The sequence below is a fragment of the Peromyscus leucopus genome, chromosome X, assembly GCF_004664715.2.
Source record: "Peromyscus leucopus breed LL Stock chromosome X, UCI_PerLeu_2.1, whole genome shotgun sequence".
Taxonomy (NCBI): Eukaryota; Metazoa; Chordata; class Mammalia; order Rodentia; family Cricetidae; genus Peromyscus; species Peromyscus leucopus.
Genome location: NC_051083.1, coordinates 17152776 through 17168310, shown reverse-complemented (window position 1 = coordinate 17168310; position 15535 = coordinate 17152776). Strand labels below are relative to the sequence as shown.

Sequence of the window (15535 nt, the reverse complement as noted above, 5' to 3'; positions counted from 1 at the left end):
GTTTCAAAAGCCAATGCCAGGCCCAGTTTCTCCCTCCCACCCTCCCTCCCTCCCGCCTCTGCTCTCCCTGCCCCCACCTCCAACTTGTTGATGAAATGTAAGCTTTCAGCTGCTGCTCAGGCACAATGACTGCTGCTGTCCTCCCCACCATGATGGTCAAAGACTAACCCTGTGAAACTGAAAGCAACCTCCCAACGAAATGTTTTCCTGGGTCATGGTGTCTCTTCACAGCAATAGAACACTAACTGTGACACAGGCCTCTAGGTAGACCTGATGGAGGCAATTCCTTGACTGAGCTTCCTTCTTCCCAGCTACGTCTAGGTTTGTCTCCAGCTGTTAAAATCTAACCACAGCAGGATCTATTTCGGCTGTATCTGACATTTCCAACAGTTCCTTTTTGTATGTTCTTAGCTGTCCATTTCTGATTGGCACTTGCTTGTGGTGGACAATGATGGACCCTTAACCATCTTAACCACCCTCTGTAAAAATGTTTCATTATATGCTGCTAACCCTTCAATGTCATATATATATATATATATATATATATATATATATATATATATATGTTTGGAAAGACAATGAAAACAGCAGTTAAGGATGTTAAACAAAGATATCACATGTAGGTTTAAAAACAAGCTACTTCCAGGTGCTGTAATATTACTTCTGCAGTCAGATTTAGTCTGTCACAGAAAGAAACTTACTTGTTTTGAACTAAGCCATGTCTCACAGACACTCATAACCAGTTACGTTCCTGAGATTAAGTGACTGTTGTTGTGAGAAAATGTCCAATGCTCAGGCAGAAATGGGAAAAGGGAGTCAGACATCTCCAACACCCCCTCTAAGGCTCTGAAAACATCACAGGAGAGGGTAGAAAGGAGCTCATAGGACTCAGGATGCTAACCAAATTGAGAAGCCTCAGGAAATCCCATGAAAGTTCCAAGACTTAGAAAGATGCCCACCCCACCCCCAAGATTGAAAAATCAGGACACAATCGCTAAGAAGAGGATCCTCTCCGACTGGCTAACATATATGTATCCATTAGTCATAACCCACAATGCTGCTGATATGGCTGCCATTAAGTAGCCGTCCATTCTCCTGTAAGTAACCTCTCCTATAGTCCTATATGTAACCCCAAATAAACTCATTGGTTCACTGAACTAGACTCTGGTAAAATCATTTCTCTGATCTGCATAGGTGCCTTATCTACAGTGAATAGAAATTCACTGGATTATTTTCAGGAGAAAAACAAACACAGAATAAGAAGAAAGTGAAGCTATGGCTGTAATGTGAAACCATATTATCTAGGGGAGCATCTCAAATGGTTTTGAGTTAAGTTTCTTCACATTCAACTGGTGAAAGAAGAGACATACAGGGAAAGGACAAATTCAAATAAAGTATGATTGGGACATGGATGATAGCCCTTTGGTGTGTGTTAATGCTTTCAAACTGGTTTAGACAGGAGGTATCTTAATGGATAATTCTCTAAAACATTTTGTAGCTAGCAATGATCACTAGCCAAAATGGGAAACAGTAGTGGGCTTAAGTCTTTTTCATGGTTTGAAGATAAAAAGGTGACTATCAAAGCTTCCTAGACCTTAGATCACTCAGAATTCTCAGAATAAAGCCTACCAGTTTGTGCTGTCACAGTTCTCTATAGAAACAGTGATGTCATGAACTTTAAGTTCTAGTACCAGCTGGCAAGTAAGGCTTTAGGAGAGTATGGAGGGTTGAGAAAAGACATACCATCTTGAGGCAGACTGGAAGAGTCATCGCAGCATCCCAATTCTCCAGAAAAGAACCATCCAACGGTCCCAAATGATTGCCTACTGTGGTACTGCAAAGGTAGAAGTAGCTTCTACTTCTTTTGGCTAGTATGGGAGGTATCTTTTAGTGGCTAAGGCAGCCCCCGGTCTTTACTTTGCATTTCATTTGGGATAACTTAAGAATGACTTGGGTCAAAATTTCTCTCTTTCAACATAAATCTAAAGATCTTTTGCTACATAACTCTGGTTCTGTGGTGGGAAATTCAAAGGGAGGCAAACTAAACTGGGAAAACACTTTCAGTTTACAAAGACTGGAAGTAATTCTGTATGTGAAAGCTACAATCCTTCAGCAAACTGGTAATGAGTGGGATTAGATTATTTTCAAAGTCTAGTAGGAAAAAGGAATGGGATGCTTGATACTGAGAGGTTGTGAACTGTGTAAAATGTTATGAAATACATGTGCTCCACAAGACATAATGAAAAGTTGTCCTCCAGCAGGTAGCTTAGCATACTGTGGCTATGAAGAGGTTACTGAGTTTTCCAGGTGCGCCATGCCTTTGCTCAGGTTGCTATAGCACTGGGTATTGTGACCCAACAAAGCCCCTCATCACACCCCAGGGCAAGAGCCAGCAGGGAACAGCTTGGCCCATCAGTCTGGTCCAACACCTGACCGGGGTAGCAGCAGCTGCAAGTGCCTAAGAACTTGGCACTGCCCACTTCCATCTAAAAGGGGCACATCTCCCTTCTGGGTGGCACACATTCAGTCAAAGGTCCAAAAGAACTCCATCATCAAGGTAATGAGTTTACACATTTTATTATTTTTACAGAATTTTTAAGATCCAAATCTCACAAGGGATCTCTTAGGCTTTGACTTTTTTTTAAGCTAATAGTTGTTCACTAGATCTTCAGAAAAGAAACCCTCTCATCTGAGGGTGTAGGAAGCCCTTTTCTATGAGCCTTTCAAAGTTTTGTAGAGTTTCCTAATTGGAAACATCCCCAAATATCTAGGAAAGTGATCAAGGTAAGTACTGTGTATGAAGATAGTCACTAGATGATAACATTTTTTAAAAAGTGAGACCAAGAGAACACAGGGAGAAAGAGGGAGAAAGGAAAGATGGAGAAGGAAGAGAGAAGAAGGGATGGAAAGGGAGGGAGGGAGAGAGAAGAGGCATGGAAGTGAGAGAGTTGTAGATGGGGAGAAAGAAGGAGGGAGGTCAAAAGAGGTAGACAGGGGAGAGCAGGGGAAAGAGGTTAGAGAGAGGAGGGAGGGGTAGAGGAAGGAGCTAGATGGAGAAGGGAGAGGTAGAGAACAGAGGAGGGGAAAGGGATGGAAGAGGGAGGAAGAGAGGGGAGGGAGGGAAGGAAGGGAGGGAGGAAAGTTGAAGAGGGAAGGAGAGGATGGAGAACAAACGGACGGAGGTGGGGGGAGGAAGATGGAAGGAGGAGTAAAGGGGGAGGAAGGAGATGGAGGGGAAGAGGGAGGGGAGGGAGGTGGGAGGGGATGGAGGGGAGGGATGAAGAGAGGGAGGAGGGAGGGAGGAGGGAGAATAAAGGGGAGGAGGAGGGAGGGGAGAGGAGGGAGGGAGGATGGAGATTAAAGGGAGGGAAGAGGAGGGGAAGAGGGAGGAGGGGAGGAGGGGAGGAGGGAGGAGGGAGGAGGGGAGGAGGGATGAAGAGAGGGAGGAGGGAGGGAGGAGGGAGAATAAAGGGAGGGAGGAAGAGAGGAGTAGGGGAAGGGAGGGAGGAGGGATGAAGAGAAGGAGGAGGGAAAGTAAAGGGAGGGAGGAGGGAGAATAAAGGGAGGGAGGAGGGAGAGTAAAGGGAGGGAGGAGGGAGAGTACAGGGAGGGAGGAGGGAGAGTACAGGGAGGGAGGAGGGAGAGTAAAGGGAGGGAGGAGGGAGAGTAAAGGGAGGGAGGAGGAATGGGAGGAGGGAGGAAGATAGCAAAAAGGGAAGGATGAAGAGGGAGGGAGGATGGAGAATAAAGGGAGGGTGAAGGAAATACAGGAGTAAGGGGAGGGAGGAGGGACAGAAAGGGGAGGAGGGAGAATGGAAGGAAGGAGGATGAAGAGGGAAAGGAGGAAAGGGAGAAAGTACAGAGACTGTTCAGATGAGGAAGAATGGAGGGAGGGGGGAATGGGAAGGAGGAGGGAGGGAGATGGCAGGTGGAGGAGGGAAAGGAGGAGGGAGAGGGAGGGAAGAGGGAAAATCTAATAATCTGGTGAAAGTAAAGGAGAAGAAAAAATATACTTTTATTTGTGTGTAAAAATGAATTCCACAGCCCTCTAATACTTAAGAGAAGAAATTTATCTCACTAAATTCTGGAGAAAATACAATTCAAGTCCCAGACACCAAAACACAAGTCTGTTGAGTTGTTAACTGGTCTTACACAGCAAAACGCTATCACTAACTTCTTCAGTTGTCCTTGGACATTTGGCTTGAGCCTGGCTTGGGAAAGGACAACTGTAGGAGCTGGCAGCCACTTGCTTCTTTCTGAAACAAGTTGGTTCTTTCAGAACCTGCTGTCACTTCTCACATTTAGTTGGGTAGACATAAATCACTACATAGAATCCCTAGTCTCTAGACTTGAATTTGCTTCCTCATGCACTCCTTTTTTTGCTTCTTCCTGAAGATGTCTGACGATATTGACTGGTTACACAGCCGCAGGGGTGTGTGCAAGGTAGATCTTTACAGCCCAAAAAGACAACAAGATCAGGACCGAAAAGTGGTAAGACACAAACTGATTCAAAGGAGTAGAAACATTTTCCATATGGGTACAGACATGCTGGAGGCCAACATAAACTCATGGAAGCTGATATGTGGCTTCTCCAAGCGTCCAAGCAGAGTAAGGGCTTTCAGATGCCAGAACACATGGACATCACACAGGGGTGAATCAGAGGAGGGGCAGAGTGAGGAGTGATGTAAGTCAACTGGACAGGGGAAGAGGAGCCTTAGGGAGGGAGGAGCCTAAGAGGGAGGGGCCCGATAGGGGAGGGGCCTAAAAGGGAGGGACCTAAGGGGAGGAGCCTAAAGGGAGGAGCCTAAGGGGAGGGGCCAATGGGGGGAGGGGCCTACAAGGGAGAGGCCTAAGAGGGGAGGGGCCTAAGAGGAGAGGAGCCTAAGGGAAGGGAGGGACCTGAGAGGGGAGGAGCCTAAGAGGGAGGGGCCTGTGAGGGGAGGGGCCTACAAGGGAGAGGCCTAAGGGAAGGGAGGGGCCTGAGAGGGGGAGGAGCCTAAGAGAAAGGGGCCTATGAGGGGAGGGGCTAGTGAGAGGCGGGGCCTAAGAGGGAGGGGCCTAAGAGAGGAGGGCCTAAAAGGGGAGGAGCCTAAGGGAGGAGGAACCTAAGGGGAGGGGCCTAAAAGGACAGGCTTGCAAGGGAGTGGCCTGAGAGGGGAGGGGCCTAAGGGAAGGGAAAGGCCTGAGAGAGGAGGGACCTAAGGGGAGGGGCATGTGAGGGGAGGGGCCTACAAGGGAGAGGCCTAAGAGGGGAGGGGCCTGAGAGGGGAGGAGCCTAAGAGGGAGGGGCCAGTGAGAGAGGTTGCCTGGTAGAGGGAGAGGCCTAAGAGGGAGGGGCCTATGAGGGGAGTGGCTAGTGAGAGGAAGTGCCTGGTGGAGGGAGGGGCCTAAGAGGGAGGGATCTGATCAGGGAGGAGCCTCAGAGGGAGGGCCAACAAGGGGAGAGGACTGAGGGGAAAAGCCTGGGGAAGGAGGGGCCTGAAATATGGAGGGCCTAAGATGGGAAGAGCCTGAGAGAAGAGGGACCTAAAGGGGAGGAGCCTAAGGGGAGGGGCCTATGATGGGGAGCCAATGAGAGGAGGAGCCTAGGGGAGGGAGGGGCCTAAGAGGGAGGGGTCTATGAGGGGAGAGGCTAGTGAGAGGAGGTGCCTAGTGGAGGGAGGGGCCTAAGAGGGAGGGACCTAAGAGGGGAGGGGCCTAAGGGAGGAGGAACCTAAGGAAAAGGAGCCTAAGGGCAGGGGCCTATTAGAGGAGGGGCCTACAAGGGAGAGGCCTAAGAGAAAGGAGGGATCTGAGAGGGGGAGGAGCCTAAGAGGGAGGGTTCTGAGAGAGGAAGAGCCTAAGAGGAAGGGTCTACAAGGGGAGGGGCCTATGAGGGGAGAAGCCTGGGGAGGGAGGAACCTGAAATGGTGAGGGGCCTAAGAAGAAAGGGGCCAAAGGGAAGGGAGGGGCCTGAGAGGGGGAGGAGCCTAAGAGGGAGGGGCCCATGAGGGGAAGGGCCAATGAGAGGAGGAGCCTAGGGGAGAGAGGGGCCTGAGAGCTAAGAGGGGGGAAGGCTAAGAGGGAGGGGCCTAAAAGAGGATAGACCTAAGGGGTAGAACTCTAATGGGAGGGGCCTAAGAAGAGAAGTGTCTATGAGGGGAGGGGCCAATGAGAGGAGGCACCTAGGGGAGGGAGGGGCCTAAGGGAAGGAGGGGCCTGGGAGAGGGAGGAGCCTAAGAGGGAGGGGCCCATGAGGGGAAGGGCCAATGAGAGGAGGAGCCTAGGGGAGGGAGGGGCCTAAGAATGAGGGGTCTGAAAGGGGAGGAGCCTAAGAGGGAGGGTCTATGAGGGGAGGGGCCTATGAGGGGAGAAGCCTGGGGAGGGAGGGGCCTAAGGGAAGGAGGGGCCTGAGAGAGGGAGGAGCCTAAGAGGGAGAGGCCCATGAGGGGAAGGGCCAATGAGAGGAGGAGCCTAGGGGAGGGAGGGGCCTAAGAGGGAGGGGTCTGAGAGGGGAGGAGCCTAAGAGGGAGGGTCTACAAGGGGAGGGGCCTATGAGGGGAGAAGCCTGTGGAGGGAGGAACCTGAAATGGGGAGGGGCCTAAGAGCAAAGGGGCCAATGGGAAGGAGGGGCCTGAGAAGGGGAGGAGCCTAAGGAGGAGGGGTCTGGAGGGGAGGGGCCAATGAGATAAGCCTAGGGGAAGGAGGGGCCTAAGAAGGGAGGGGCCAATGAGAGGAGATGCCTAGGGGAGGGAGGGGTCTGAGAGGGGTGGAGCCAAAGAGGGAGGGGTCTGAGAGGGGTGGAGCCTAAGTGGGAGGGGCTTATGAGCAGAGGGGCCAATGAGAGGAGGAGCCTAGGGAAGGGAGGGGGCCTAAGAGTGAGGGGACTGAGAGGGGAAGGGCCAATGGGAGGAGCCCAGGGGAGGGAGGGGCCTAAGAGTGAGGGGTCTGAGAGGGGAGGAGCCTCAGAAGGAGGGTCTCCAAGGGGAGGGGCCTATGAAGGGAGAAGCCTGGGGAGGAAGGGACCTGAAATGGGGAGGGGCCTATGAGGGAAGGGTCCTAAGGGAAGGGAGGGGCCTGAGAGAGGGGAGGAGCCAAAAAGGGAGGGGCCTATGAGGAGAGGGGCCAATGAGAGGAGAAGCCTAGGGGAGGGAGAGGCCTAAGAAGGGTCCTGAGAAGAGAGGGCCTAGGAGGGGAGGGGCCAATGAGGGTAGAAGCCTAGGCGAGGTCTAAGAGGGGAACAACTTAAAAGGGAGAGGCCTAAGAGAGGAGGAGCCTAAGAGGAGATGAGCCTAAGGGAAGGGAGGGGTCTGAAAGGGGTGGAGCCTAAGAGGGAGGGTTCTATGAGGGGAGGGGATAATGAGAGGAGGAGCCTGAGGGAGGGAGGGGCCTAAGAGTGAGGGTTCTGGGAGGGGAAGGGCCTATGAAGGGAGGGGCCTTAGAAGGGAGGAGTCAGGAGGAATCTCGGGGGAGGAGTCTAAGGGGAGGGCCCTATGAGGAGAGGGGCCAATAAGAGGAGGAGCCCAGGAGAGGGAGGGTTCTATGAGGGAGGGACCTAAGAGAGGAGGGACCTAAGGGGGAGGAGCCTAAGGGGAGGGGCCTATGAGGGGAGGGGCCAATGAGAGGAGGAGCCTAGGGAAGGAGGGGCCTAAGAGTGAGGGACAGCCCACAAGGGGAGGGACCTAAGGGAATAGAGGGACCTGAGAGGGGAGGAGCCTAAGAGGGAGGGGCCTATATAGGAAGGCCAATGAGAGGAGGAGCCTAGGGAAGGGAGGGGCCTAAGAGGAAGGGGTCTGAGAGGGGAGGGGCCTATGAGGGGAGGGACCTATGAGGGGAGAAGCCTGGGAGAGGTCAAAGAGGCAAAGAAGCTAAGGGGAGGGGCCTAAGTGGGGAGGATCCTAAGGGGAGGGGCCTACAAAAGGAGAGCCTAGGAGGGAGAGGCCTAAGAGGGGAGGGGCCTGAGAGAGGGAAGAGCCTAAGAGGGAGGGTCCTATGAGGGGAGGGCTAATGAGAGGAGGAGCCTAGGGGAGGGAGGGGCCTAAGAGAGAGGACTCTGAGAGGGGAGAAGCCTGAGAGGGAGTGGCCTATGAGGGAAGTGGGTCTAAGAGGGGTGGAGCCTAAGCGGAGGGGCCTATGAAGGGAGGGTCCTCAAAAGGATAGAAGCCTAAGAGGGAGGGGCCTATGAAGGGAAGAGTCTGCAAGGGAGGGGCTAAGAGGGCAGGGGCCTAAGAGGGGAGGAGCCTAAGGGAGGGAGGGGCCTGAGAGGGAGGAGCATAGTGGAAGGAGGGGCTAAAAGGGCAGGAGCCTAAGAGGGAGTGGCCTAAGAGGGAGGGGCCTAAGGGGGAGGGGCCTAAGAGGGAAGGTTCTAAGAGGGAGGGGCTTAAGAGGGAAGGTTCTAAGAGGGAGGGGCCTAAGAGGGAGGGGCCTAAGAGGGAGGGGCCTAAGAGGGAAGATTCTAAGAGGTAGGGGTCTAAGAGGGAGGGGCCTAAGAGGGAGGGGCCTAAGGGGGAGGGGCCTAAGAGGGAAGGTTCTAAGAGGGAGGGGCCTAAGAGGGAAGATTCTAAGAGGGAGGGGCCTAAGAGGGAGGGGCCTAAGAGGAAGGGGCCTAAGAGGGAAGGTTCTAAGAGGGAGGGGCCTAAGAGGGAGGGGCCTAAGAGGGAGGGGCCTAAGAGGGAAGGTTCTAAGAGGGAGGGCCTAAGGGGGAGGGGCCTAAGAGGGAAGGTTCTAAGAGGGAGGGGCCTAAGAGGGAAGGTTCTAAGAGGGAGGGGCCTAAGAGGGAGGGGCCTAAGAGGGAGGGGCCTAAGAGGGAGGGGCCTAAGAGGGAAGATTCTAAGAGGTAGGGGTCTAAGAGGGAGGGGCCTAAGAGGGAGGGGCCTAAGGGGGAGGGGCCTAAGAGGGAGGGGCCTAAGGGGAGGGGCCTAAGAGGGAAGGTTCTAAGAGGGAGGGGCCTAAGAGGGAGGGGCCTAAGAGGGAAGGTTCTAAGAGGGAGGGGCCTAAGAGGGAAGGTTCTAAGAGGGAGGGGCCTAAGAGGGAGGGGCCTAAGAGGGAGGGGCCTAAGAGGGAGGGGCCTAAGAGGGAAGGTTCTAAGAGGGAGGGGCCTAAGAGGGAGGGGCCTAAGAGGGAAGGTTCTAAGAGGGAGGGGCCTAAGAGGGAAGGTTCTAAGAGGGAGGGGTGTAAGAGGGAGGGGCCTAAGAGGGAGGGTTCTAAGAGGGAGGGGCCTAAGAGAGAGGGGCTTAAGAGGGAGGGGCCTAAGAGGGAGGGGCCTAAGAGGAAGGGAGGAGTGATGGTTGCCTAGTAACCAGCTTCTATTACCTAATACTACTTAAGTCATAATGTTTAGCTACCAATAAGCTGCACTGGGTCCACCTCAGGAGGGCAAATTACTTCAACTATTTCATACTCTTTCCCAAATTTTAAACTATTTAGATAGTACTTGTTTTCATCTTGATCAAGTACCATTCATTTTATTATTTACTTGATGTACAATTTTGTAGCATTAAAAAATGATTTATAGTTAAACATGAGTATCACCCTAAGCAATATTGTTTGTAACACCACAAGCTGCATACTCTACTATAATGTACATTTTAAACACAGAAATGTTTACCCATGTACTACTAAAAGGTTTGATATTATCGACAGTAAACTAGCACATCTTGAGAAAGACTGATGTAGTAGAAAATGCCCTCAATTTGAAGTTAGGGGATTCCAAATTCCGGCACAAAAATCAGCCATGCCATCTCAGGTTTTTTTCCAATCAATGTTTATGGATATTTTCTTTTGGGCTACACTATTTTCTTTTGTGCCACATTCTGCTTAGAAATAAATACACTGTCGACTAATTTGCCCAAGAATTGCATGAGGTAAGTGTGATTATCATTTCCAAGAGAGAAAGTGTGACCGTTTCCCCAGAGCCTATCTAACTTTGCCCTCCTAATTTTGTGCAGATATGCTTCGTGGATGTGTCCACCTTGAATGTGGAAGATAAAGATTCCAAGGTGGGTATTGCCTGCTCAAAGTTGAAAACAGTGACAAAAAATGAGTGGGAAGGGTTTTCTGTGAAGTCTGGGGAGGAAAGTTGGAAGGGATTCAGGGGGAAGGCCCAGGGTATCTGGTTCTGGATTTATTGTCACTCTTGGTAATTAATTTCATTTTAGAAGTCACTTACATCAGTGGTTGGGCTAAATAAAAGCATGGATACACATAATCTTTCCAAAAAGGTATGAAGTAACAGAATAGCTCTTGAGACTGAGAGTCTTGAGTGTCATCAGAGGGCAAATTAGCAATTTGGGGAAATAATCTTGTCGCATTCTTCAAAATTTGTAGCATTGAAACCCTACCTCTTCTGGAGAAATAAAAAGATGATGGGAGATATGACCTTAATGCCGTGAAGTTATACCCTAAGGGGTGGAGCAGCTTGCAAAAATCTCAAAAGTCAACTTTTCAATAAAAATCTCACCCTTTAATTCCACAGGGTGCTGCTGGTTCCAGGTCTGAAGGCGAATTAAATCTGGAGAATCTGGAAGAAAAAGAGATCATTGTGATCAAGGACACTGAAAAGCAAGACCAGTCTAAGGTGACTTAGCCTCTAAGGTTCTGTCACTCCTAATTTCTAGGGCTCAATATTAAGTCTGAAGACTCTGGGTCAGAGACAGTAAGGAAATGGTTGTCCAATAGGTTCACCAACCTGGAACACATGACATTCTAGAAAACAGAGGACTAAGTTTAGGGTTATGGTAAGTTCCACATGAGGTATTTTTAAACAGTGTTCATTAATCACAAAGGTTCAGGATACCCCCTTTGACTTGGAAGTATCTACTCCAAACAGAACCTTACTATCCTTGTTCTAAGAAAGATGTACACTTAGTATCCACCTTGCTTGCTTATACCGTGCTCATGTGTTTCATATTGCCCACCATTCACTACAGAATAAAGATATGGAACAGAGAAAACACATAACAATCAAGAATTTGAGTACCTAAGAGATTATACATACAAACTGTTGAAAAGGTTCTCTATCCATATGCATATATATATATATATATATGCATTTAAAGTAATTTATACAAGCAAAGACACACACGACTAGCTACATGTCACACTTATAAACATGTACATGAATTGATAAATATACTGACTGACCTTTACATATAGAGTTAACACATACAGAGACATGCAGTTGTACTAATGTACCCACATGTGGAAAACAAATTGACAGTGACTTCTTTACATATTCAGACATACTGACACATACAAGTATATTTTTCCATTTACTAGTATGTACAAATGCAAATAAGAAAATACAAGGGCCTACCCAAACTCTTCAAACACTTATGGAGAGGTGTTCTTCTTTTTCTAGACGGAAGGATCTGTGTGTCTTTTCAAACAAGCTCCCTCCGATCCCATAAGTGTCCTCAATTGGCTACTCAACGATCTCCAGAAGTATGCCTTGGGTTTCCAACACGCATTAAGCCCCTCAGCCTCTAGTTGTAAACATAAAGTGGGAGACCTAGACGGTGACTATCACAAAATACCTTCTGAAAACTGCTACAGTGTGTACGCTGATCAACTAAACATGGATTATTTGAACAAAGGACCTCAAAGCCTACGCCTAGAAATGGCAGCATCCAAAAACACCAACAATAACCAAAGTCCCTCAAATGCTGCAGCCAAATCTCCCAGCAATCAGAGGTCAGTTGCCACCCCGGATGGAGAATGCTCTATGGATGATCTTTCCTTCTATGTCAACCGATTGTCTTCTCTGGTAATTCAAATGGCCCGAAAGGAAATCAAGGACAAATTGGAAGGTGGAAGCAAATGCCTCCATCATTCAATGTACACATCCACAGGAGAAAAGGGGAAAACCAGCCCCCGAAGCGCTGTCAGCAAGATTGCTTCTGAGATGGCCCATGAAGCTGTAGAACTGACCTCAGCAGAAATGCGCGGCAATGGGGAAGAATGCAGGGATGGCAGGAAAACCTTTCTGTATAGTGAATTATCTAACAAGAACAAGTGTGGAGAGAAGCAGATGTGCCCAAAAGATAGCAAAGAATTTGCAGATTCCATCAGCAAGGGGCTTATGGTTTATGCAAATCAGGTGGCATCTGACATGATGGTCTCGGTTATGAAAACTTTGAAAGTGCACAGCTGTGGCAAGCCAATTCCAGCTTGTGTGGTCCTGAAGAGAGTACTATTAAAGCACACCAAAGAAATTGTGTCTGATCTGATTGATTCATGCATGAAGAACTTGCATAACATAACAGGAGTCCTGATGACAGACTCAGACTTTGTTTCTGCTGTCAAGAGGAATCTTTTCAATCATGGAAAACAAAATGCAGCGGACATCATGGAGGCCATGTTAAAACGTCTGGTCAGTGCTCTTCTTGGTGAGAAGAAGGAGACTAAATCTCAGAGTCTGGCATATGCAACCTTGAAAGCCGGAACTCATGATCCGAAGTGCAAGAATCAGAGCCTTGAATTCTCAGCTATGAAAGCTGAGATGAAAGGAAAAGATAAATGCAAAGGGAAAACAGATCCATGCTGCAAGTCACTGACAAGTGCTGAGAAAGTCAGCGAACATATCCTCAAAGAGAGCCTCACGATGTGGAACCAGAAGCAAGGAAACCAAGGCAGGGTGCCTAACAAAGTATGTGCCAGTAAAGATGAGAAGAGAGAAAAGATCAGTCCTTCCACAGATTCACTGGCCAAAGATCTGATTGTCTCTGCCCTTATGCTGATTCAATACCATCTGACCCAACAAGCAAAGGGCAAAGATGTATGCGAAGAGGAGTGCCCTGGTTCCTCCATGGGATATATGTCCCAAAGTACACAATACGAGAAGTGTGGAGGTGGCCAAAGTACTAAATCACTCTCAATGAAGCATTTTGAAAGCTGTGGAGCTCCTGGACCATCCGCATGTTCGAAGGAAAGTCAACTGGATTCCCAGAAGCTGGATATGTCAAACATGGTTCTGTCACTGATTCAGAAACTTCTTAGTGAGAGCTCCTTCAGCTGTGATGAGCTATCTGAAGGTGAGAATAAGCGTTGTGATCCTAGATCAAACAAACCAGTTTCCATGCCCAAGAGACTTGAAGAGCAATGCCCAGACAATCCAGAGATGGACTTCATCAGTGGGATGAAGCAAATGAACCGCCAGTTTATAGACCAACTGGTAGAATCCGTGATGAAACTGTGCCTGATCATGGCTAAGTACAGCAACAATGGAGCAGCCCTGGCCGAGCTGGAAGAACAAGCAGCCCTGGCAGCTGGTGGCCCTAGATGTGGCCGTGAAGGTGCAATGTCACAGTATCACGATGCTCCTGGCCCCGAAGTTATCGTCAATAATCAGTGCTCTACAAGCAACTTGCAGAAGCAGCTGCAGGCTGTCCTGCAATGGATTGCAGCCTCTCAGTTTAACGTACCCATGCTCTACTTCATGGGAGATGATGACGGACAACTAGAGAAGGTAAGAAATGCACCAACACCCAACAAATTAAAGGTCATATGGGTGGATGTGAGCAGGATAGCATTCGTAGATAATCACATTCTCTATCTCCACACACAAGCACACACACACACACACACACACACACACACACACACACACACACACAATTGCAGTTCCCACATTAGATTCAAGTGAAATCACATAGTTAAATCATTTTCAGTATGGGAGCTGAAACGAAACCATGCAATTTTCCTTAAACCCATGTCATAGGTTTTTGGTTTTGTTTTTTTTAAGGGATGGAGAGTAGTAGGAACTCCAGACTTTGACCTAGAGTTCTGCACAGACTAACTTGAGGGTCTGTGACCTGGTGAGAAGTACTTAATAAACACAACTGATTTTCAGAAGGCTTAAGGAAAAAAAGGATAGGCATGTCAGCAGCCTCCAGTTCTGGATCTGTGACATGACTTGAACCCAACAGACAGGCACATGGAGATGTTAGTTCACTTTGCCCAGTGGATCCTCTTTCTAAAAAGTATCAGACTAACTCAAGCTAACCCTGCTCTCTCCACAGCTCCCTGAAGTTTCAGCCAAGGCAGCAGAGAAAGGGTACAGTGTCGGAGATCTTCTTCAGGAAGTCATGAAGTTCGCCAAGGAGCGCCAACTGGATGAAGCCGTGGGCAACATGGCTAGAAAGCAACTGCTAGACTGGCTTCTCGTTCGCCTGTAAGCTGAGAAGTCCTTAGACTCCCCTCCATCATCCTCTCCCCGGCAGCAATTCCACCCCAGCTGGAGCCACCCTCACCGTCAGGCTGCTGAACTGCACAACTGTGATCGCATTTACCAATACATCTGAGCAGTTGCACTGTGAAAATACTGGGTGCCCTCCCTGGGCAACATGAATAAAAAAAAATTCAAAAACGTGTCATTTTCTTGATTGGAGGGAAGGGAAGGGAAATGGGTTCCTTTTCTGTGGCTGCTGATAGTGTTGGATTTGTGTCCAGATATCACTCTGGGCTATTTTCTGAGTACCCAAGACACAATGTCCCCAGGTGGTCTGTTTCACCAAAACCTCCATTTACAGTTTATTTAGAGTTCTGTCATTATGACCTTGTTTCTGTTAAAATAGCAAACTCAACTAGATAATCCCTTTTTTAATCCCAGACATACATCTTTCTTAGAGTGTAAAGATACACTTGTTTAAGATGAATGCACATACATATGCACACATACACGTACACACACAAACACAAAGATGTACATAGACACAGACACACAGACACACACAGAGACACAAAGACAGACACACACACACAGACACACACACACACACACACATACACACACGGGTTCACTATGCATGGCTCAATACTGAAATCTGATTCTCCACTCTTGGAGTTGATCAGACTTCCTTATCATTCACTCATTATTACTTTGAAAGGAAAATATTCCAAAAATATGAAGTTAAAAGACGGTAAATTGCCCTTCTATCACAATATTATGGTATTTCAAAGTCTTCTTAGGGCCTAGGCACTAAGATCCTACAAATTCTACACTTCCCAAGAATCAGATTATGGAACTGATTACAGACCAGATCAAGACAGCGGTCTCAACTCTGTGGCCTCTGTCACCTCCTTTACTATATACTTGTGGCATGATTTGTCACTCGAGGTGCTATGTGTGGCATAGGATGTGGTCTTGGAGCCTTCATCTGTAAAATGTAGCTGAAAACCACAAACACACTCTTTAGAGGCTAATCTGGAGGAATGGATGTGATAGTGTTTCACACCTGGTAGATTTGTTACAAATGTAAAGACATGAAGAAATCCACACTTCCCAAAGCTTATCCCAACAAAGTTGGGAGTATTCTCTTACTTTCAGAACTGAACGCAAGAACCATCAGGAAGGGAGGCAGGTAAGAGGCAGGTAAGAAGCAAGAGACGTGGGTCAGGATTGCCTTTCCTCCACAGTATCTGGGGCCAGTCAGAAGGAAAGACAGGCCTCTATAAATTGGGTCCTTTCAAACCCCAAAACCTTCCAGGATGAAACTGAACCAAACATTTTCCAGCCTTACCCAACCCGGTGTAAAGCTCTGGAGTTGAGTCAGCACAG

General features: G+C 48.7%; 1 protein-coding gene across 2 annotated transcripts; it reads left to right on the top strand.

The window, feature by feature from the left end:
* The first annotated feature begins 1704 nt into the window (after positions 1–1704).
* Positions 1705–14346, top strand: Akap4 (A-kinase anchoring protein 4). Of its 2 annotated transcripts, none has more exons than XM_028894033.2 (6): positions 1705–1842; positions 4396–4491; positions 9927–9977; positions 10454–10555; positions 11339–13444; positions 13998–14346. In XM_028894033.2, exons 1-6 carry the CDS (start codon positions 1816–1818, stop codon positions 14151–14153), a joined length of 2538 nt encoding a protein of 845 aa, XP_028749866.1. In that variant the 5' UTR covers positions 1705–1815; the 3' UTR covers positions 14154–14346. The 2 variants fall into 2 exon arrangements, with proteins under 2 accessions (XP_028749866.1, XP_028749867.1); XM_028894034.2 differs by lacking the exon at positions 1705–1842 and adding an exon at positions 2403–2557 and having other exon boundaries at positions 13998–14334.
* The last annotated feature ends 1189 nt before the right edge of the window (positions 14347–15535 follow it).